Source organism: Thalassophryne amazonica, chromosome 6 (genome assembly GCF_902500255.1).
Source record: "Thalassophryne amazonica chromosome 6, fThaAma1.1, whole genome shotgun sequence".
NCBI lineage: Eukaryota > Metazoa > Chordata > Actinopteri > Batrachoidiformes > Batrachoididae > Thalassophryne > Thalassophryne amazonica.
The window spans coordinates 104,022,991-104,045,470 of record NC_047108.1 but is presented as its reverse complement, the minus strand read 5'-3'; the positions used below and the strand labels follow the sequence as shown (position 1 = coordinate 104,045,470).

At 41.7% G+C, this 22,480-nt stretch overlaps 1 protein-coding gene across 2 annotated transcripts; it reads right to left on the bottom strand.

Moving 5' to 3' along the window:
• Positions 1-861: 861 nt before the first annotated feature.
• Positions 862-16,994, bottom strand: zgc:56699 (uncharacterized protein LOC405758 homolog). Of its 2 annotated transcripts, XM_034173070.1 has the most exons (8): positions 16,917-16,966; positions 13,656-13,754; positions 9,297-9,396; positions 4,568-4,674; positions 3,232-3,358; positions 3,046-3,129; positions 1,424-1,481; positions 865-1,343 (listed from the first exon to the last, which is right to left on the bottom strand). In XM_034173070.1, the coding sequence occupies exons 2-8, from the start codon at positions 13,656-13,658 to the stop codon at positions 1,265-1,267; spliced, it is 558 nt and encodes a 185-aa protein (XP_034028961.1). In that variant the 5' UTR covers positions 13,659-13,754; positions 16,917-16,966; the 3' UTR covers positions 865-1,264. The 2 variants fall into 2 exon arrangements, with proteins under 2 accessions (XP_034028962.1, XP_034028961.1); XM_034173071.1 differs by lacking the exon at positions 13,656-13,754 and having other exon boundaries at positions 862-1,343; positions 16,917-16,994.
• Between the last annotated feature and the right edge of the window lie 5,486 nt (positions 16,995-22,480).

Sequence of the window (22,480 nt, the reverse complement as noted above, 5' to 3'; positions counted from 1 at the left end):
TTACTACGCTGGGTGGGAAACAAATATTCCTGATGAGGTCAACCACAAACGTTATCCCTGCACCATCAGCCTGGTAGCATGTTACTGAATCACACTGAACACATGGAGAATGACTCTCCTTCCTCTGTCTTTTTGCCATCTTGTCTGTATAAGACACTCAAGCTTCTTAAAAGTACTCATCTTAACAGTTTTTCACTTTAGGAGGTCTCTTAAGGTCCAAGATGCTTTGAGAGTAACTTGTATTTTACCAAGGGAAAATTCTGTCTTAGAATTTGAGGAATTCTAAGATTTTTCTTAGAATGATGTCACTACGAGCTACCTTAGCGTGCTTTGTGTATACACTCCCAGATGTAGAGACACTGACTTATAGACCAGAGAAAGTAGTTGGCCCTAATGGGCATGGGTGGAACTGAACCCCAAGCCTGCTTGCTGTGAGGTTAGATTGCTCACCAGTCACTGTGCTGCCTTCAGTGGCTGACTTACGTCAAGTCAGGAGACTTGTGACCACGTCGCAAGATCAAATTCCATGTATATACACACACACACACACACATAAAAATCCCAAATTACTCCCACTATGCAGGTGAGCACCATGCATGGTAGTGCACCCCTCAGTATACACTAAATTGTGAATCTGAGGCAAGAAGTGATTTAACAGCAGTCCAATGACTGCTCGGGAGTGATACACACCACCATCTAGTGGCTGAATGCCACACTGTTCTGTCTTGGAAACTACAACATCGTAATACTGTGCACAAAATAAAATAAACCACAACTACACCTGAGTGCAGCAGTTAGAATAAAGCATGTTATAGAAGGATGACTGCAAAAACATTTAATTTTTGATTATTAAAAACTCATGAAAGATATTTCCTAACAATTGTTTATTCCAAACATTAAGATGATAAAGTAGTTAAAAAAAAAAAAAAAAGCACAAAGAACAGACTATAATATTTGTCTTGTAAAAATCCACTGTGGAACCTCAAACAAATGGAAGCCTCTTGTAGGGAGAGGGAGAGAGAGAGAGAGAGAGAAACTAGAAACCACTTAATAGAATACATTCACAGTCTACTGTGGAAAAAAGCAATTCTCTGAAGAAAATAATCCTGCTTAGTGTGAAAGTCAGACTAAGCCTAGTTATGCCAAAACCTATTGGAACAAGTTTTAAGAAACACCATTATGTACTAAACAAGCCCACCTATACTGTTCTTAAAAAAGAAAAATATAATCACACACACAATATTAAAAATCCAACTACAAGTTATTACTTATAATCTGTCCATGGGAGTTTACTTGGTGTCCTAGAATTTGAGCCAAGATTGCTGACTGGTTTTGCCTCCATCCTGTAGAGAAACAAGGTGAAATTAATTAATGGTACATCTGCAAATGATATAAACTAATAAAATGGTGAAACAACACTTACGCCAAATTCAAATTCCGATTTACGCCCCACACAAATGGAGTTGCCCCCGTTTCAATTTCTGCAAGAGAAAAGTGGGTTTTTACGAAATGCACTTAAAACAGGGTGCAATCTGAGCATCTTCAAACTTAATAACGGGGGGGGGGGGGGGGGGGGGGGGGGGGTATGCCAAGGGTATACCCTGGTATAGGTTTTTCCAGGGAGGCCAAATTGAGTGAGCTTTATGCAGTTTACATGCAAAATAGAAATAATTTTTAAAAAGTGCTCACACTTGGGCCACACAGAACTGTGACTGAGGCTGCAGAGCCAAACCTTATTCTAACCAGGAACCTGGTCTTGGGTCCATACTGCCCCAAAAACTCATCACCATCTCAACAGTCTTCACGACAATCATCAGTTTCTGAAACTTTCAAACAATTCAGTAAAGAATTGTCACAAAACGTGTCTTGCTGGTGTTTTAGATCAAAGCAACCAAATATTCAGGAGTAGATTTAGCAGCTGACATCAGGTGCTTGATAATAAAAGCTCAACTCTGGATGTTTGCCGACATTTTTCACCCCCCCATGTTTGGCAGCTCACTGAAAATCATGTGTAAAAAGGCCATTCCTGCTGTTTGTGGCATCTGTGAATGGACCAAGTAAAGGTCAGTAAATGGGGTTGGGGACAAGACTGCAGAAATTTAAACTTTACAGCCAAATTCAAGAAAAGTGGCTATTATATTTAATAGAATGATATACTGTGTAGAAATCACTATTTAGTCAAACCAGCATTCTGATTCCTGAAGGACTACAGACTGCAATGTTGCACTTATCCAGAAATTTTTAAATCACCACAGTGATCATTTCGCCAGTTAAGGGAGCCTGAATTGGCTTAAGTCCATTTAGAGCAGTCTTTAATGTTTTGTACTGCACACAAACAAGCTCTGCTGATGAAAGGGTTATTTTTTTGGAATCACAGGCTAATGGACAATTTTCAAGATCTGCCGCCATCTTGAAACTGTGAGACTTCCAGTTAGTGAGCCTCTCACTTGCGTGTTTGGTGTTATTATAAACACTTGGTCACCCGTCACATTTCCAGGGTGCGGTATGGGAATTACGCAAACGATGAGGAACCGTCAAGACAGAAAGCAAAACGGAATACGGACAAATTGAAGTTGTCGTTGGGATTCATACAGGAACAAAGCTGGACGACAGTTAAATGGTGTCTCTGAAAGTCAACCCAAGTCCAGACTTCTTGTTTCGTTTTGGGTTCAGGGCCCTTTGTTAGTGCCATGTGATGGGGGCTTTAGATCAATATTCACACAGAACTGCAGCACTCCTTCTCATTCCTTGTGGGTTAACAACAACGACAACAAAATTACTTTCCGATATGGTGTGGAATTCGCCTCCAGTGACCATTTCACTCCCTGGAATTCTGACAGGTGAGCAGGTGTTTCTAATGACACCAAACACTTGAGCAAGAGGCTCACTAACTGCAAGTCTCAGTTTCAAGATGGCAGCGCAACTTGAAAATTGTCCATTAAACAGATAATCGGCTATGCACTGGGGTTTATGAAACAGGTGCTATTGTTCCATAGACTGAGTCACCTGCCACCCACCCAAAACAAGAAAACTTAAATGTCAAACCTTCATCCCAGTCTTCAGCCATGTTCGGATTTACCCAGGTGCTGACTGGGACATGCCAATTCTGCTTTCCTGTTGCATTTGCATCTGCAAAAAGCATATTTTATATATAAAATAATAATAATCAGGTGAAGCACTGATTCTGCTTAAAGTCAGCTCACAAGCAGGAAGGTCAAAGACCAAACTCACCGTTTTGCTTGTCTAGAGGCACTCTGTTTGGACAGGTCTCTGTGTGGCCTGCCAGCTTGTACTTGGGCATGATGTGGCGAGCGTTAAAGGGGCATGTTTTCATTTCACGGGCCGTCTCTGGATGGTTCTACAGGGATGATAAAATTAACTTCCATTGAGAGTGCGTTTCAAATCAGTACAGCACACGCACCCCCTCCCCCCAATTTATCAATATGATCCTGATAAGTAAACTGCAGGTGACAAATTTATAATCTGACGTGATACTCAAGGGGACCACGCGACTAGAAAAGTAAGCCCCTTCGGTTGCTCTCTTGTTTTCCACCCGGGTTCGCCACAGCAGATCTGAGGTGGATCTGCATGTTGATTTGGCACAAGTTTCACACCAGATGCCCTTTCTGACGCAACTACATAAGACATGGAGAATGGGCAGGGGCGGAGTTTAAACCAGGAACCTCCTGCATTGGAAAGAAGCACACTTAACTGCTTGGGGACCACTCCTACTTAGGAGACCATGTATAAGAAAATAAATGCTTGTTGAAGACTATATAACAAGATTTAAATAACACAAGCACTAGGAATTAGGTATTGCAACTTATGCTTGCACTATGTTTTACAAAAAACTGTGGCGATGACCAGTGAAACTTACATGCCCCTGGCCCCTTCGAGGTGCACATGCATAATGAATATATGGGATGAATACAAAACTAATTATTTGGAAATTGAAGTTTGATTTCTTCTGGCAGGGTCAACGGCCAAGACGTTAAGTGAGCTTGTTTCAAATATGGAAGGTTCCCAATTCAATGCCACCTCTGCCCATTCACCACGCAATGTGGAATCACGTCAGGAAAGGCATTCAAATGTAAAATTTGTGCCAAATCAACATGCAGAGCTGCCTTCGATCTGCTGTGGCAACGTGAAACAAGCTGAAGGGATGTCTGGTTTATTTTCAGATTTCCTGCAACCTCCCAACACCACAAAAGTATGACATGTATGACATTAAAAAATAAAGTTTTGTACCAGTTTTCATGAAATTTATTTCAGCCTTCATGTGAAAGTAACTGAAGTCCAGTGACTCAGGATCTGCAGTTGCATTAAAATGTACTAAATGGCCTGATTCATCTGGATGGCAGTGAAAGACAGATCCAAAAATAGACACAAAATAAAAATCTACTGATGTGGTTTCAAATTTATGCAAAATGTTACTGATAATCATTGTACCCCAACTTACTTTTGCTTAAACAAAAATAGTTACAAAATTGCAGAAGACATACACCAGAGAAAAAAAAATTTTCAACAGCCTGTAATAAATACTGATACCTGTATCCACTGTACTCACCTTCACACACTTTATAATATGGTAAGGGAAGCGGCAGCCTCGGATCCAGTGATTCTTGTCAAAGGGGCACTGGAAAAGCTTTTCGGGATCATCATCTCCTTTTGCATCTTGTGTATAAAAAAAAAAGGAAAAAAAAAGTCATCTTTAGACTAATTATAGACATCTAGGCCTGTCACAATCTATATTATAATAGCCAGATGACCTCTGTGTGCATACATGTGTGTGGCAGAAACCAGGGAGAGGTGACATTTGTCGTGAGGTATGCTTATGTATTTTGGGTCAAGGATGAATGCTGCGAAAACTCAAAGTTGATAGGACAAATATTTTTGGCGAAATTAGCAACTTTAGCTAACCAGTAAACAATGGATGTTGTGCTGCAGTCTACCATGGGAGTTCTCGGTTTTAAATGTAATTTGTTGTGGTTCATATTAGGCTGACAGTCTTGCTCGAGTTATTGATTTAGGTCCCACACAAAAAAAAAAAAAAAAAAAAAAAAAGACCCACACATCCCGGCCCGCTTTTTTTTTTTGTTTTTTTTGCAAAATTTTACTGACGGCAGTACAGCTGGTGCAAGAACTGGCATGGCAGTGTTAAAAATACATGGATGCTGCATTTAAAAAAAAAAGTAATAATTATTATTATAACTAATTATTACCACCCTTGAAAAATGTTAGCTACCCATTTTATAAACGCTACCCAATCGAAAGCCCGTGGCTCTCCATGGGCAGCATGTTAGAGATTATTATACTGATGTAACATTCGATAAGTAAAGATGAACACAATCATTTTGCTGCCCTCAATGTCGCTACCTTTATTAAAAATAAACATTTCAGTGAGTTGTGCTGCTCACTCACACAATAACATTTTCACTCGTCCTCACATTCCCAGCACTAAACTGACCCCTCATCAGGAGGAGGGTGCGCTGGCAGGAATGTGTGTCTCTCACATGACTAAGTGTGCACGTGTGCGTGCACAGAACAGGTGCTCCAACCAGTGTATGAGTGTCTGGCCAGATGAAATGGTCATTCAGCTGCATGTGTGCATTTATAATGGCTGAACAAGCAGCTGCGCGTGCATAGAACATGTGATCAAACCGGCGTGTGAGTGTGTGGCCGAAATGTTCGCTCAGCTGCGCGTTATTCATAATGGCTGAGCGAGCTGCTCCGCATGCACACCACCTGCAACAAGCGGTGTAAAATTCAAAGAACACTCCAGCGATCTCCAGATTTGGAGCAAACACACTCACAGCACAGAGCCCAAGCTCAGCATGTGAAACGACTGCTGTAGAAAATAAGCATCAACTACTCGCAACAAGCAGTGTAAAGCAAAGAATATGCAAGCAGTCTATATGCAAGGAACAGACACCAATGAATTGGACATTCATACTACAGTGGTCAAAACCGTGCTCTCATATACTGTTTGCTGACATCACTCCCACTAATGTTACGTTGGTGGTATAATACAGGTGCTAAGCACCTTCCTCTGGCGGTCAGGAGGAATGAAAGATCTGCACTCTGCTTGCTGTGAGACATCTACAGGAAACACACAGAAGGCTGACCCACTGCCCTGCTCCCTCCTGCACAGTGCAGACAAGACACAGGGACTCACTGACTACATTTACATGCCGTTAATATTCGGGTTAAGGTCAATATTCCGGTTTCTGAATCATTAGGAATAACCCGTTTACATGCTTAAGCAGACAGAGTTACTCCTGTATACATGGTCACTGACTACGTTTACATGCAGCCAATAACCCTTTCATAACTGGAATATTGGCAAAAACCCGAATATGCTCATATTCAGGTTTTTAAAAGCCTGAATAAGACCCCTGGGTTACTCCTTTTCTAACCCGAATATCAGGTCATATAAACGCACATCGGGATATCCCTATAGAAAGGAACATTGTGTTCTGCGCATGTCCTATCCGCAAGGAATCTTGGTCTTGAGTACAGCAACTACTTGTATGCGGCGCGTGCAGCCCACCGGACACCACAGAAGCAGATGTAAACAGCACATTGTGTTCTGCATCCTTATCAGGCGGGCCGGTCGCGGCACCGGTCGGCATATCACCGCGATTGCTCTGCCTCCAATGCGCTTACCGTCTGCAGCTCAGTAAATGCCACAACGGACCACTCACACCGCCCCCCTCTCTTCTGTGCGTACCTGCACCAAATCTGGCAACAGGTCCAGAGACGCTCGCTGTTTTGATGCGGAGGCAGCCCGCAGGAGAGAAAAATGAGAAAATGTTAATGCCTGTTTGAGAAAAGTGTGTAGTGAGGGGTTTTACACGAAGCAGGATTTGCAGGAACGCCAGATCAAATCTAGCACCGGTGGACGACGTGCGTCGCTGTTTAGATGGGGATATTCCAAATGATACCAGTGACCATGTATACAGGAGTAACTCTGTCTGCTTAAGCATGTAAACGGGTTATTCCTCATTATTCAGAAACCAGAATATTGACCTTAACCCGAATATTAACGGCATGTAAACGTAGCCATTGTATCATTTGGAATATCCCCATCTAAACAGCGACGCCACCGGTGCTTGATTTGGTCTGGCGTTCATGTAAAACCCCTCACTACACACTTTTTTCAAACAGGCATTAACAGTTTCTCACTTTTCTCTCCTGTGTAAACACTTTCTTCTGGGTGAGAAGATTATAAACAGACACACGCAGAACACAATGCACGTGCTCTCCCTTCGCTCACTGCCTCTGGGGGTACGGATGCGGGCCACGGAGCATTGCGGTTGCAGTTACCGAGACCATGTGGCGCTGTGGATTTTTTCCGCAAGAAATCTATCCTTGAGGCTGCCTCCGCATCAAAACAGCGAGCGTAGTCTCTGGACCTGTTGCCAGAGTCGGTGCACCTCCGCACAGCAGAGAAGGGGGCGGTGTGAGTGGCCCGCTGCGGCGTTTACCGAGCCCGCAGATTCAGTAAGCGCACCGGAGGCAGAGCAATTGCGGTGATGCCGACCGGTGCTGCGACCGGCCCACCTGATAAGGACGCAGAACGCAATGCACTGTTTACCTCTGCTTCTGTGGTGTCCGGTGGGTTGCGCACGCCGCATACAAGTAGTTGCCGTACTCAAAAGACCAAGATTCCTTGCGGATAGGACATGCGCAGAACACAAAATAATGTTCGCTTCTATGGGGATATCCCAATGCGCGTTTATATGACCTGATATTCGGGTTAGAAAAGGAGTAACCCAGGGGTCTTATTCGGGTTTTTAAAAACCGGAATATGGGCATATTCGGGTTTTTGTGGGTGTTTACATGGCCGTGCGCAACCGGGTTATTGCTAATATTCCGGTTATGAAAGGGTTATTGGCTGCATGTAAACGTAGTCACTGACAGCAGAGGAGGAGGGAAAAAAATTTAATAACAGATTTTGGGATGTGGCGTGCATACATCCTGGGGATGCAGTAAAGTAAATTTCATATCTTGCGGCCAGCCTTGATTTTACGTTAGGACAGCGTCAGCACGAACCCTGCCTTTTAGCAGTCCAATTGAAGGAAATCCGCTGTAGAGATTGAGAACTTTAATCCCTGGCAATGGCATAAAATGGTCTTAAAATGATGCCAACGATATTGTTCATTGTAGGGTTGAAACGATTAGTCGAGTAATTCGAATAATTTGATTACAAAAAATGTTCGAGGCAAATTCTGTGCCTCGAAGCTTCGTTTAACGTTGTAGTACATATGCCACGCCTGTGTGTGGCGCTGTAACGTCCGCAGAAAAACAAGACTAAAGCAAGCGCTAATCAAATTAGCACAATAGCTACAGCTTTCCAACGCGACAAACAGAATGAAATAAAGTATTTTATGAAAAAGACGGTCCACGCTGAAAATCTGAAATAGTTTACTGTGCATTTAAAGCAAATCAGTGTTTTGTTTTGTTTTTTTTTTAAAAACAGTTTCGTCCACTGGCCGCTCTACGTGTGGCGGCCGGCTGCTGCCTCTCTCTACCCGGTGTGAGCGGCTCAGCTCTGCCCTCACACAGCTCCGTCCCGGCCACAGAGTCTCTGGAAGAAGTCCACGCTTTCCTCTGCGTTTTGTTTAGATTCGTAATAAGTGCTTCGCTTTTTAATTTTCGCTTTTTTTGGCAACACACAATGCTTCACAAAAACGGCAACTCAAATAAAATAATAATAAAAAACAGTGACTGCGAGGCTGCATGTTCAACCTCCAGCTGAAAATGAAATGCATTGGCTGAATCGCAGTGTTAAAAAGAAATTCATGCAGGGACCCAGTCCACCAATCAATCAATAAATAAAAATGGTTGCATTTTACAAGTTGGGAAAACAGAAAGCCACAACCCATCACCATTTGAGCAAAATGTCAAGACTTTGGCTGAGCTCCTGACACCAGGGAAGATCCAAAACTTGATGTGAAAACATAAATAACTATCCAGGAAAACAGAAAGGGATACACTAAATTTGACAGTCTCCGTGATGACGCAGTGACATTGTGCCATTACTTAGGGAGAGCCCTGGACTGTTAATGTTTTAAAAAGCAAGAGTACTTTTTATCCGATTACTCGATTAATCGCCAGAATAATCGATATAATACTCGATTACGAAAATAATCGATAGCTGCAGCCCTAGTTCATTGTGATATTTTCTGAGGCAATACATCATCCAGCAAAATTTGTTACTGTGACAGGCCTATAGGTACAGTAGGGAAATATTTTTCACCAATTCTCAGGTGATCATGTGAAGAAAATCTCACCATTTTCCTCTTGAGAAGTCAGTGCCCTCTCAGCAGTGGCATTCTTAACCTCACCATTAAATCCAAATTTAAAGATGTGAGCCATCTCTAGCCAGACGTACTGAAAAGACAAGAATGGTAAGAGACAATGAATTAAAAAAAAAAAAAAAAACAGATTTATTGTAATAACAGCGAGATGCACATGTCAGCTCATCTGGAGTATTCACATTTTGTTATTCCTTATTCTAAAGGGATGAAATTTTTTTTTTCAAAATTCTACACACAAAACAGCATAATGACAATGTGAAAAGTTTCTCTTTTTTTAAAGACTTTTACAAATTTAAGTTTAAAAAAAAAGAAAAAAGAGAAATCATGTACATAAGTATTGAGTCTTTGGCATGAAGCTAAAATTGAGCTCAGCTGCATCCTGTTTCCACTGATCATCCTTGAGATGTTTCTACAGGTTAAGTGGAGTCCACCTGGGGTAAACTCAGTTGATTGGACATGATTTGGAGAGACACATCTGTCTACATATAAGGTCCCACAGTTGACAGTGCATGTCAGAGCACAAACCAAGCATGAAGTCAAAGGAATTGGCTATAGACCTGTGAGACTTGATTGTCTTGAGGCACAAATCTGGGAAAGGAACAACTGCTCCCCCAGCTATGGCACAAGCCCAACCCCACTTCGCATCCCAGCCCGAGCGATCCAGCCCTTTGAGCCAATCCTTGTCCTGAAGTTATGGATATGACTTGCTGACTCCCCAGACCTGCCTTGTTCCAACATGCCAAAGGCTGTTCACCTTTGAGACCTGCTGCGGATATCGGTACGGCCTAACGCGAGATTTACACCCTCTCTCCCGGATTTTCAAGGGCCAGTGAAAGCTCACTGGACACTGCCAGAACCGCAACACTTTCCAGGGCATTAGCCCTTCTCTTGGGGCAAACCCATTCAAGGGCGTCCTGCACTTCACAAAGAAAAGAACTCTCCCTGGGGCTCCCACCAGCTTCTCTGGGATCACTTGCATCACCTCACTGGATATTTAGAGTGGCCTTTTATTGTGGCCAGCCTATGGCACACCTGCGCCCTAATCATGGTGTCTCATCAGCATCTTGATATGCCACACCTGTGAGGTGGAATGGATTATCTCAGCAAAGGAGAAGTGCTCACTAGAACAGATTTAGGAACAATATTTGAGAGAAATAGGTCTTCTTGTGTATATAGAAAATGTTTTAGATCTTCAAGTTCAGCTCATGAAAAATGGGAGCAAAAATAAGTGTTGCATTTATATCCCCCTTCTCAGCACATTACTATGTGCATCTTTTACCACCCTAACCTGCTGCACATCCTTTCCAGCTCTGTCCTTTTGTCTAGCCAGTCGGTACAAGTCCTTTTCTCCTTCTTTACTATTCAACTTCTTGTACAGCTCGCAATATGCCTTTTCCTTCGCTTTTGCCACTTCTCTTTTCACCTTACACTGCATCTCCTTGTACTCCGGTCTACTTTCTTTATCTCTCCGACTATCCCAAAACTTTTGCCAACCTCTCTCTCCTTATGCTTTCCTGGACCTCTTCATTCCACCACCAAGTCTTCTTGTCTTCCTTCCACTGTCCAGATGTCATACCCAGTGCTGCCCTAGCTGTCTCCCTCACCACATCTGCAGTACTTTTCCAGTTGTCCAAAAATTGCTTCCCCTCCAACCAGTGCTTCTCTCACCTGCTCGCTAAATTTCACACAACAGTCTTCCTCCTTCAGCTTCCACCATCTGATCCTTTGTTGAGCTCTCACTCCCTTCTTCTTCTTTACCTGTAAAGTCATCCTACAAACAACCATCCTATGCTGTCTAACGACACTCTCTCCTGCCACCACCGTACAGTCTCTGATTTCTTTTAGCTTGCATCTCCTATAAAGAATGTAGTCCACCTGTGTGCACCTTCCTCCACTTATGTTACCCTGTGCTCCTCCCTTTTCTTAAAGTAGGTATTCACCACAGCCATTTCCATCCTTTTTGCAAAATCAACCACCATCTGTCCTTCCCCATTCCTATCCTTGATACCTTGGACCAAGATGGCGCCACGTGAAGGCGCCCTGGTATTTTGGTGGTCCCTGTTTTGTCTGTTTTTGTGCGTAAATCATGTCATCGTGCTCCTACACATCAGATCATCAACACCCATGGACATTACGCCAGTTTTTTTAGTGCCTGCAGCTGAACTGGTTCAGTTTTTGGCCAAAAGAGTGAGATGACGGCGGAGAGGAAAACGAGCTGGAGCTCTCGTGCGCCTCAGACAAAGGGGCACGCGCACGCCCCTACCTGGGATATTTCTCTCCAACGTCCGCTCACTCGGCAACAAGATGGATGAGCTGGCACTGCTGATGAAGAAGAATAGAGATTTCTCCTCATCTTCTGGACTCCCCAGGAACCTACGCTAGGATCCTGTTTGTGGACTTCAGCTCTGCATTCAACACCATCCTTCAGGCTTTGCTTCAGGACAAGCTTTCTCTGCTCCACGTGCCCGACTCCACCTGCAGGTGGATCACAGACTTCCTGACGGGCCGGAGTCAGCGTGTGAGGCTGGGAAAGAATGTCTCAAACACAGGATCTCCACAGCGCTGTGTCCTTTCCCCTCTGCTCTTCTCCCTGTACACTAACTGCTGCACCTCCAGCCACGACTCTGTAAAGCTCATCAAGTTTGCGGACGACACCACCCTCATTGGACTCATTTCGGATGGGGATGAGTCTGCCTACAGGAAGGAGGTGGACTGGCTGGTGAATGATGCAGCAGCAACAACTTGGAGCTCAATGCCCAGAAAACAGTGGAGATGATCGTGGACTTCAGGAAAGCCACAACCCCCCCGCCCTCCCTCACCAACAGCCCCATCACCACTGTGGACTGTCACCGCTTCCTCGGCACCACCATCACCCAGGACCTCAAGTGGGAGTCAACCATCAGCTCCCTCATCAAGAAGGCCCAGCAGAGGATGTACTTCCTGCGGCAGCTGAAAAAGGCCAAGCTGCCTGTCCAGCTGAAGTTGCAGTTCTACACGGCCATCATCGAGTCCATCCTCTGCTCCTCCATCACGGTGTGGTACGCCGGGGCCACAGCCAGGGACAGACAGACTGCAGCGCATTGTGGCCTCTGCTGATAAGTTGATTGGCTGTAGCCTTCCATCTCTCCACGACCTGCACGTCTCCAGGACTCTGAGCCGAGCAGGTCGGATCACAGCTGTCCCTTCTCATCCTGCACACGGTTTATTCGAACCACTCCCCTCGGGCAGGAGGCTACGGTCCATCCGGACCAGAACCTCCTGCCATAAGAACAGTTTCTTCCCCTCTGCCATTAGACTCATGAACACCTCATAACTCAGTCACCTTAACTCTGTCACAGGTCACTTTAGACAATGTACTCTGGTTTTTAATTGCACTCCTACTGCACTGTTCGTGTCATTGTACATAGCCTCTCATATTTCATCTTATCTTAGCATTTTATACTGCTCTCTGTTTAATGTTGCACCATCATACCAAAGCAAATTCCTAGTCTGTGAATCCTGTTCATTGGCAATGGCAAACTTCTGAGTTCTGATATCTACCCATTACTTCCTCATCACCTCTGTTCCTTTCACCAACATGCCCATTGAAGTCCGCTCCTATCACCACTCTTTCATGCTTGGGCGCACACACTCCACCACCTCATCTAACACACTCCAGAAATCTTCTTTCTCCTTCATCTCACAACCTACCTGTGGGGCATATGCACTGATGATATTCATCGTCACCCCTTCAATTTCCAACTTCACACTCATCACCCTGTCAGACACTCGCTTAACCTCCAACACACTTTTAACATACTCTCTCTTTAAAATGACCCCAACACCATTTCTCTTCCTGTCCTCACCATGGTACAACAACTTGTACCCACCGCCTATGCTCCTGCTCTTACTTCCCTTGCACACACACAATATGTCTACCTTTCTCCTCTCCATCATATCAGCCAGCTCGCTCCCTTTACCAGTCATACTACCAACATTCAAAGTCCCCACTCTCATTTCCACCCTTCCAGTTTTCTTCTTCTCCCACTGTTTGTGGAAATGTTCTCCTCCTCTTCTTTGTCGTCTTCGCCCGGTAGTAGCCCAATTTCCACCGGCACCCTGTTGGGCAACAGCACAGGTGGCGGACGTTGTTAACCTAGGCCGCAAATTCGATTCTTAGTCTGCATAATTGGGTTGGCTTGTTTTACGCCGGATGCCCTTCCTGACGCAACCCTCCTCATTTATCCGGGCTTGGGACCGGCACTCAATGTACTGGCTGCGCACACCCCATGTTGCTGAGTTTTTCACAGAATAAACAATGCAGTAAAACACTCAGGATATTGGAAATTGTACCATTGTGTAGACTGTTGAGCAAAGGGAATTCCAGTGGCACAGTTTATGATGATTTCAAGCATTTATGGGACACCCCATTATGCTGCATTCACAAACCTGCTGTAAATGACAGAAGGAAAAGTGGTTTGTGCATTGTTTTCAATTACAGGCTGACAGAAAAATTACTCCACCTCTGGCTGTGAGTGAGGCATGCTGCACTTGCTGTCAAAGTTAAAAAGGATCACCACTTTGTAAACAATTCCGTGAAAAAAAAAAAAAAAAAAAAAACTCCAACAGTTTAACAATGTTTCAACATTCAACTGCAAGGAAATTAGGGATTCCATCATCTACAGTTCATAATATAAATCAACTTGCTACATGTAAGCGGCAAAGCCGAAAACCAACACTGAATGCCCGTGACCTTCGATCGTTCAGGTGGCACTGCATTAAAAACCAACATCATTGTTTAAAGGATCTTACCACATGGGCTCAGGAACACTTCAGAAAACCGCTGTCAGTTAACACAGTTCGTCGCTACATCTACAAGTGCAAGTTAAAACTCTACCATGCAAAGCGAAAGCCATACATCAACAACATCCAGAAACGCCGCCGACTTCTCTGGGCCCGAGCTCATTTGAAATGGACAGACGCAAAGTGGAAAAGTGTGCTGTGGTCTGATGAGTCCACATTTCAAATTGTTTTTGGAAATCATGGATGTTGTGCCCTCCGGACAAAAGAAGAAAAAGACCATCCAGATTGTTACCAGCGCAAAGTTCAAAAGTCAGCATCTGTGATGGCACCAATGCTGAAAGGTACATCCAGATTTTGGAGCAACGCATGCTGCCATCCAAGCAATGTCTTTTTCAGGGACATCCCTGCTTATTTCAGCAAGACAATGCCAAGCCACATTCTGCACGTGTTACAACAGTGTGGCTTCGTAGTACAAGAGTGCTGGTACTAGACTGGCCTGCCTGCAGTCCAGACCTGTTGTCCATTTAAAATGTGGCACATTATGAAGCGCAAAATATGACAATGGAGACCCCGGACTGTTGAACAACTGAAGTCATACATCAAGCAAGAATGGGAAAAAATTCCACCTACAAAGTCCTCAATTCCCAAACACTTGTTGAGTGTTAGAAGGAAAGGTGATGTAACACAGTGGTAAACATACCATGGTCCCAGCTTTTCTTTGAAACGTGTTGCAGGCATCCATTTCAAAATGAGCAAATATTTGCACAAAAACAGTAAAGTTTATCAGTTTGAACATTAAATATCTTGTCTTTGTGGCGTATTCAATTGAATATAGGGTTAGACGATTTACATTTAGGGTAGACGATTTACAAATCATTGTAAATACAATGATTTGTATTTACAAATCCATTATCCATTACAAATCCATTATTTGTATTTGGTATGTTGTGTAAAATGTAAATAAAAGCAGAATATTCTGCTTTTATTTACATTTTACACAACATCCCAACTTCATTGGAATTGGGGGTTGTACATTGAATGTCAATTCTGAGGCTATTCTGTTACTCATTCATACACTTAATATTCATGTACCGAGTTTATTAAAAAAAAAAAAACACTTGTTCTGTAAATAGCTCTACTATTGTGATCAAAAACACTGAATGCTTTGAAAAAAATGCTTTGCATACATCCCATTTAACCTGATTTGCTCCATTTATAACATGGTTTATGTTAATGTGATTTTTTTTCATTATTAATAATTTGATGGTGAAATATTCCATTTTAACCAATGCTTGTTTATGTCGTAGTTGGGTCCCTTTTAAAAGTTTCAGAATGGAGCTCCTCGCCCTTGTGGCTCTCTCTCACCTTTTCCTCTCTTCTTTTGTGGCTAACAAAAGGCCCCAAGCTGTCTAGCCTCATGTAGCTAAGCTACCACATGGCTCTTTTCTCATAACAATTTACCAGCTGATAACTCTTTTTAAAGGCTTGTCAAGCTTTTAATTTTATAAGATAACTCCCTAGTGGAACTTTTCAGAATAACAGCAAATTTACAGAAAAGCATCTTTGTCATTTTTTTCAATTTACAATGCCACTTTTAACTTTTTCTAAATTCAAAAACACTTTTTAATCTGGTTCCACAAATTTTTGGAAGCCACCAAGAGTACCATTTTTGACAAACACCTTCACCTTTTGGGGCAACAAGTTCCGACGGACCTGACTGCCAAAGAACGGCCGGTTTTGCTGGCTGACTCAGTCGACACTGGGGCCTTGGATCACCGGGGAAAAACCAGCGGTTCAACCCCAGACCCAGGAAAGCTCAGGCTGAAAAGGCCTACCACAAAGGAATTGGACGGACAGTTCATCCAAACCTCCTCTTCAATGGACCAGCCAAGTACCCGTTAAAACGTTCCAGCAAGGGTTTTGTTGTCAATGGATGCAAAGTGGCATTAAAAAATATTAACAGGCTCCAAATTCATTACTAAATGCAAATCAGATTTATTACCTTGTAGCCCAATCACTAAACACAGTCAAAACTATTCCAATTATTAATCCTATTAGTTCTACACTGTTTGACCATTACCTTGCAGACCAAGCATTACAGTCAAAACCATTCATTAATCCTATTAGTTCGACCAATAGGATTGCAACACCTTTTACCAAAATTAGAGCAATTTTAACTTCTGACCACTGTACAAACTGAAATTGACCTTTGTCACATTCTTAATGTTTTAGTCATAGACAGCACAAAGTCCAAACTACACCTTTCTAGAATGCTTGTGATCAAACACAATGTTAAAGGCGTATTTGGCGCTTTAAATCACCATGTGAAGGATTGTTTCAGTTATCGGCGGCATTTTATCTATCTGTGGTGCAATAGTGATAATCCGTTAATCTGTGAAGTAGTTTAGCCTATATAAAGAGAAATCTTGATCCAGAATCTGGATCACCCCCAAAATCCATGGCTTATCTGTGTTGAAAATGTCGTCAAAATCCGTGCAGTAGTTTTGACGTAATCCTGCTAAAAGTCAAGACAAACAAACAAAGAAACGTTGATGATTTCCTTGGCGGATGTAATAAATACATCCCCTGGAGCGCGAGTCACGGTTCATCTCCACATGAGGCAGTTTAATGTCACGTGACTTTTCCGTTTGGCGGCATTTAAAAAAAATGCTCCTCTTGAGACAAGTTTGACTTAAAAAAGAAAACGTATTGAACCACTCACTACATTTTAAAACAACCAGGTCAAACTGCAGAAACACGTAACATTTCAAAAGACAGACTTACAAAAACCTATGCACGGAAACTACTTACCTTTAGCTTGTTCCTCGCTGCTCTACTCGAATCCACTGATGCCCAAACCGACAACGACGTTTCTTTTTCTTCTTCTTCTTCTTCTTTTTATTTCCGGCAGACTAGGCACGGCTAGTGCATTGCTGCCCCCCATTTGTCAGAATGTACACCTAGAAAACACAATGAATTATCTGCCCTACACTTTAATACAACCCCTGGCAAAAATTATGGAATCACCGGCCTCGGAGGATGTTCATTCAGTTGTTTAATTTTGTAGAGAAAAAGCAGATCACAGACATGACACAAACTAATGTCATTTCAAATGGCAACTTTCTGGCTTTAAGAAACACTATAAGAAATCAGGAAAATAATTGTGGCAGTCAGTAACGGTTTCTTTTTTAGACCAACCAGAGGGAAAAAAATATGGAATCACTCAATTCTGAGGAAAAAATTATGGAATCATGAAAAACAAACGAACGCTCCAACACATCACTAGTATTTTGTTGCACCACCTCTGGCTTTTATAATAGTTTGCAGTCTCTGAGGCATGGACTTAATGAGTGACAAACAGTACTCTTCATCAATCTGGCTCCAACTTTCTCTGATTGCTGTTGCCAGATCAGCTTTGCAGGTTGGAGCCTTGTCATGGACCATTTTCTTCAACTTCCACCAAAGATTTTCAATTGGATTAAGATCCAGACTATTTGCAGGCCATGACATTGATCCTATGTGTCTTTTTGCAAGGAATGTTTTCACAGTTTTTGCTCTATGGCAAGATGCATTATCATCTTGAAAAATGATTTCATCCTCCCCAAACATCCTTTCAATTGATGGGATAAGAAAAGTGTCCAAAATATCAACGTAAACTTGTGCATTTATTGATGATGTAATGACAGCCATCTCCCCAGTGCCTTTACCTGACATGCAGCCCCATATTATCAATGACTGTGGAAATTTACATGTTCTCTTCAGGCAGTCATCTTTATAAATCTCATTGGAACGGCACCAAACAAAAGTTCCAGCATCATCACCTTGCCCAATGCAGATTCGAGATTCATCGCTGAAAATGACTTTCATCGAGTCATCCACAGTCCACGATTGCTTTTCCTTAGCCCATTGTAACCTTGTTTTTTTCTGTTTAGGTGTTAATGATGGCTTTCGTTTAGCTTTTCTGTATGTAAATCCCATTTCCTTTGGGCGGTTTCTTACAGTTCGGTCACAGAGTTGACTCCAGTTTCCTCCCATTCATTCATTTGTTTTGTTGTACATTTTCGATTTTTGAGACATAATGCTTTAAGTTTTCTGTCTTGACGCGTTGATGTCTACCAGTATGTTTGCCTTTAACAACCTTCCCATGTTGTTTGTATTTGGTCCAGAGTTTAGACACAGCTGACTGTGAACAACCAACATCTTTTGCAACATTGCGTGATGATTTACCCTCTTTTAAGAGTTTGATAATCCTCTCCTTTATTTCAATTGACATCTCTCGTGTTGGAGCCATGATTCATGTCAGTCCACTTGGTGCAACAGCTCTCCAAGGTGTGATCACTCCTTTTTAGATGCAGACTAACAAGCAGATCTGATTTGATGAAGGTGTTAGTTTTGGGGATGAAAATTTACAGGGTGATTCCATAATTTATTCCTCAGAATTGAGTCCATATTTTTTTCCCTCTGCTTGGTCTAAAAAAGTAACAGTTACTGACTGCCACAATTATTTTTCCTGATTTCTTATAGTGTTTCTTAAAGCCAGAAAGTTGCCATTTGAAATGACTTTAGTTTTGTGTCATGTCTGTGATCTGCATTTTTTCGACAAATTTAAACAACTGAATGAACATCCTCCGAGGCCGGTGATTCCATAATTATTGCCAGGGGTTGTATAATACCCCGTGCTCCTCAAAAAGTTTATGACTGCCATTGCCATCTCTTTAGGGGAAGCTCCTTGACCTAGAATGGTCCTTAGGGAAAAGGTGTTAATTCCCAATGATGTAAGCACACAGAACATATCTTTTCTTTGCTCTGCATAAGCAGAACAATGCAAAATAAAATGAGTCATGGTTTCAGGGACATCACAAAATTCACAAAGGCCATCTTTGTGTTTTCCAATGAGAAACAATCCACTAGCCAACCCACAATGGCCCAGCTGGAGACGTTTTTTTTTTTTTTCCCAAAACTTTATTTCAACAAATACAATAACAAACAAAGCACAAGGCCACAACAAAGTCACAGTATCACCGTTATAAATTGAAAGAGATATACAAGATATACAAGAAAAATAAAAAAAGGTGTCAGCGTGTTTTCTTTTTTTTTTTTTTTAGTCTTTAGAAAAAAAGTTCAAAGTTCACAGGGAAAAGTTCATAGTTTTGAAAGTTCATAGTCTTTAGAGAAAGTTAAAAGTTCACAGAGAAGAGTTCATAGACTTTAGAAATAGCTCACAGATAAGGTCATGAAGTTTTTGGTTCAAAGATCATTGCTCAACAACTGCAAAAAAATAAGAGAAGAGTTTCATGGCTTTCGGTTGCTTCATATGTTCCAAAGACTTCATGTAGAGGTCAAAGTCATTCTTGAAGTAGGAAAATGTAGGGGGCCATTTTTGACATTTGCTTTTGTGGATACAAAATTTGGCAAGACATAAAATGACATTAATACAGAGTTCTTTCTTATTCTTACTCAGACAACCAAAAGTAATATTATCTCTTGTAAAATTAATTGTTGATGGAAATAATGTTTTGACCCAATTAAGTAATTCTGTCCAAAAGGATTGCACCACAACACAGTAGAAAAACAAATGGTCTGTAGTTTCAACATTTGTGAGGCAAAATGAACAGTTATTTTCTTGACTGTTAAAACGTAACCTTAGTAATTCTTTAGATGGATAAATATTGTTCATAATTTTGAAGTGTGTTTCTTTAATTTTTGGAGCTATAGGAAAGGACAAATACATCGTTCCAAATTTGGAAATAGTCTTTTTATCAAATTTTGATAGAATATCATTTCTACATTGCAGTCCAGGGAATAATTCATTATTAAGACATTTTCTAATAAAACTATTGTTACATTTTTTATCTAAAATTGACACACCACATATCATCTGGGGAAAACCTGGTCTTGTTAGGAGAGACGGCATCCATCCCACTTTGGATGGAGCAGCTCTCATTTCTAGAAATCTGGCCAATTTTCTTAAATCCTCCAAACCGTGACTATCCAGGGTTGGGACCAGGAAGCAGAGTTGTAGTCTTACACACCTCTCTGCAGCTTCTCTCCCCCTGCCATCCCCTCATTACCCCATCCCCGTAGAGACGGTGCCTGCTCCCAGACTACCAATAACCAGCAAAAATCTATTTAAGCATAAAAATTCAAAAAGAAAAAATAATATAGCACCTTCAACTGCACCACAGACTAAAACAGTTAAATGTGGTCTATTAAACATTAGGTCTCTCTCTTCTAAGTCCCTGTTGGTAAATGATATAATAATTGATCAACATATTGATTTATTCTGCCTAACAGAAACCTGGTTACAGCAGGATGAATATGTTAGTTTAAATGAGTCAACACCCCCGAGTCACACTAACTGTCAGAATGCTCGTAGCACGGGCCGGGGCGGAGGATTAGCAGCAATCTTCCATTCCAGCTTATTAATTAATCAAAAACCCAGACAGAGCTTTAATTCAATTGAAAGCTTGTCTCTTAGTCTTGTCCATCCAAATTGGAAGTCCCAAAAACCAGTTTTATTTGTTATTATCTATCGTCCACCTGGTCGTTACTGTGAGTTTCTCTGTGAATTTTCAGACCTTTTGTCTGACTTAGTGCTTAGCTCAGATAAGATAATTATAGTGGGCGATTTTAACATCCACACAGATGCTGAGAATGACAGCCTCAACACTGCATTTAATCTATTATTAGACTCTATTGGCTTTGCTCAAAAAGTAAATGAGTCCACCCACCACTTTAATCATATCTTAGATCTTGTTCTGACTTATGGTATGGAAATAGAAGACTTAACAGTATTCCCTGAAAACTCCCTTCTGTCTGATCATTTCTTAATAACATTTACATTTACTCTGATGGACTACCCAGCAGTAGGGAATAAGTTTCATTACACTAGAAGTCTTTCAGAAAGCGCTGTAACTAGGTTTAAGGATATGATTCCTTCTTTATGTTCTCTAATGCCATATAACAACACAGTGCAGAGTAGCTACCTAAACTCTGTAAGGGAGATAGAGTATCTCGTCAATAGTTTTACATCCTCATTAAAGACAACTTTGGATGCTGTAGCTCCTCTGAAAAAGAGAGCTTTAAATCAGAAGTGTCTGACTCCGTGGTATAACTCACAAACTCGTAGCTTAAAGCAGATAACCCGTAAGTTGGAGAGGAAATGGCGTCTCACTAATTTAGAAGATCTTCACTTAGCCTGGAAAAAGAGTCTGTTGCTCTATAAAAAAGCCCTCCGTAAAGCTAGGACATCTTTCTACTCATCACTAATTGAAGAAAATAAGAACAACCCCAGGTTTCTTTTCAGCACTGTAGCCAGGCTGACAAAGAGTCAGAGCTCTATTGAGCTGAGTATTCCATTAACTTTAACTAGTAATGACTTCATGACTTTCTTTGCTAACAAAATTTTAACTATTAGAGAAAAAATTACTCATAACCATCCCAAAGACGTATCGTTATCTTTGGCTGCTTTCAGTGATGCCGGTATTTGGTTAGACTCTTTCTCTCCGATTGTTCTGTCTGAGTTATTTTCATTAGTTACTTCATCCAAACCATCAACATGTTTATTAGACCCCATTCCTACCAGGCTGCTCAAGGAAGCCCTACCATTATTTAATGCTTCGATCTTAAATATGATCAATCTATCTTTGTTAGCTGGCTATGTACCACAGGCTTTTAAGGTGGCAGTAATTAAACCATTACTTAAAAAGCCATCACTTGACCCAGCTATCTTAGCTAATTATAGGCCAATCTCCAACCTTCCTTTTCTCTCAAAAATTCTTGAAAGGGTAGTTGTAAAACAGCTAACTGATCATCTGCAGAGGAATGGTCTATTTGAAGAGTTTCAGTCAGGTTTTAGAATTCATCATAGTACAGAAACAGCATTAGTGAAGGTTACAAATGATCTTCTTATGGCCTCGGACAGTGGACTCATCTCTGTGCTTGTTCTGTTAGACCTCAGTGCTGCTTTTGATACTGTTGACCATAAAATTTTATTACAGAGATTAGAGCATGCCATAGGTATTAAAGGCACTGCGCTGCGGTGGTTTGAATCATATTTGTCTAATAGATTACAATTTGTTCATGTAAATGGGGAATCTTCTTCACAGACTAAAGTTAATTATGGAGTTCCACAAGGTTCTGTGCTAGGACCAATTTTATTCACTTTATATATGCTTCCCTTAGGCAGTATTATTAGACGGTATTGCTTAAATTTTCATTGTTACGCAGATGATACCCAGCTTTATCTATCCATGAAGCCAGAGGACACACACCAATTAGCTAAACTGCAGGATTGTCTTACAGACATAAAGACATGGATGACCTCTAATTTCCTGCTTTTAAACTCAGATAAAACTGAAGTTATTGTACTTGGC

Coding starts and splice junctions, on each gene's coding strand:
- zgc:56699 (XM_034173070.1), bottom strand. Junction 3,130..3,231: donor GCCTCTAGACAAGCAAAACG/GTGAGTTTGGTC, acceptor TGCTTTTTGCAG/ATGCAAATGCAACAGGAAAG. Junction 1,482..3,045: donor GGCTGAAGACTGGGATGAAG/GTTTGACATTTA, acceptor TTTCTCTTGCAG/AAATTGAAACGGGGGCAACT.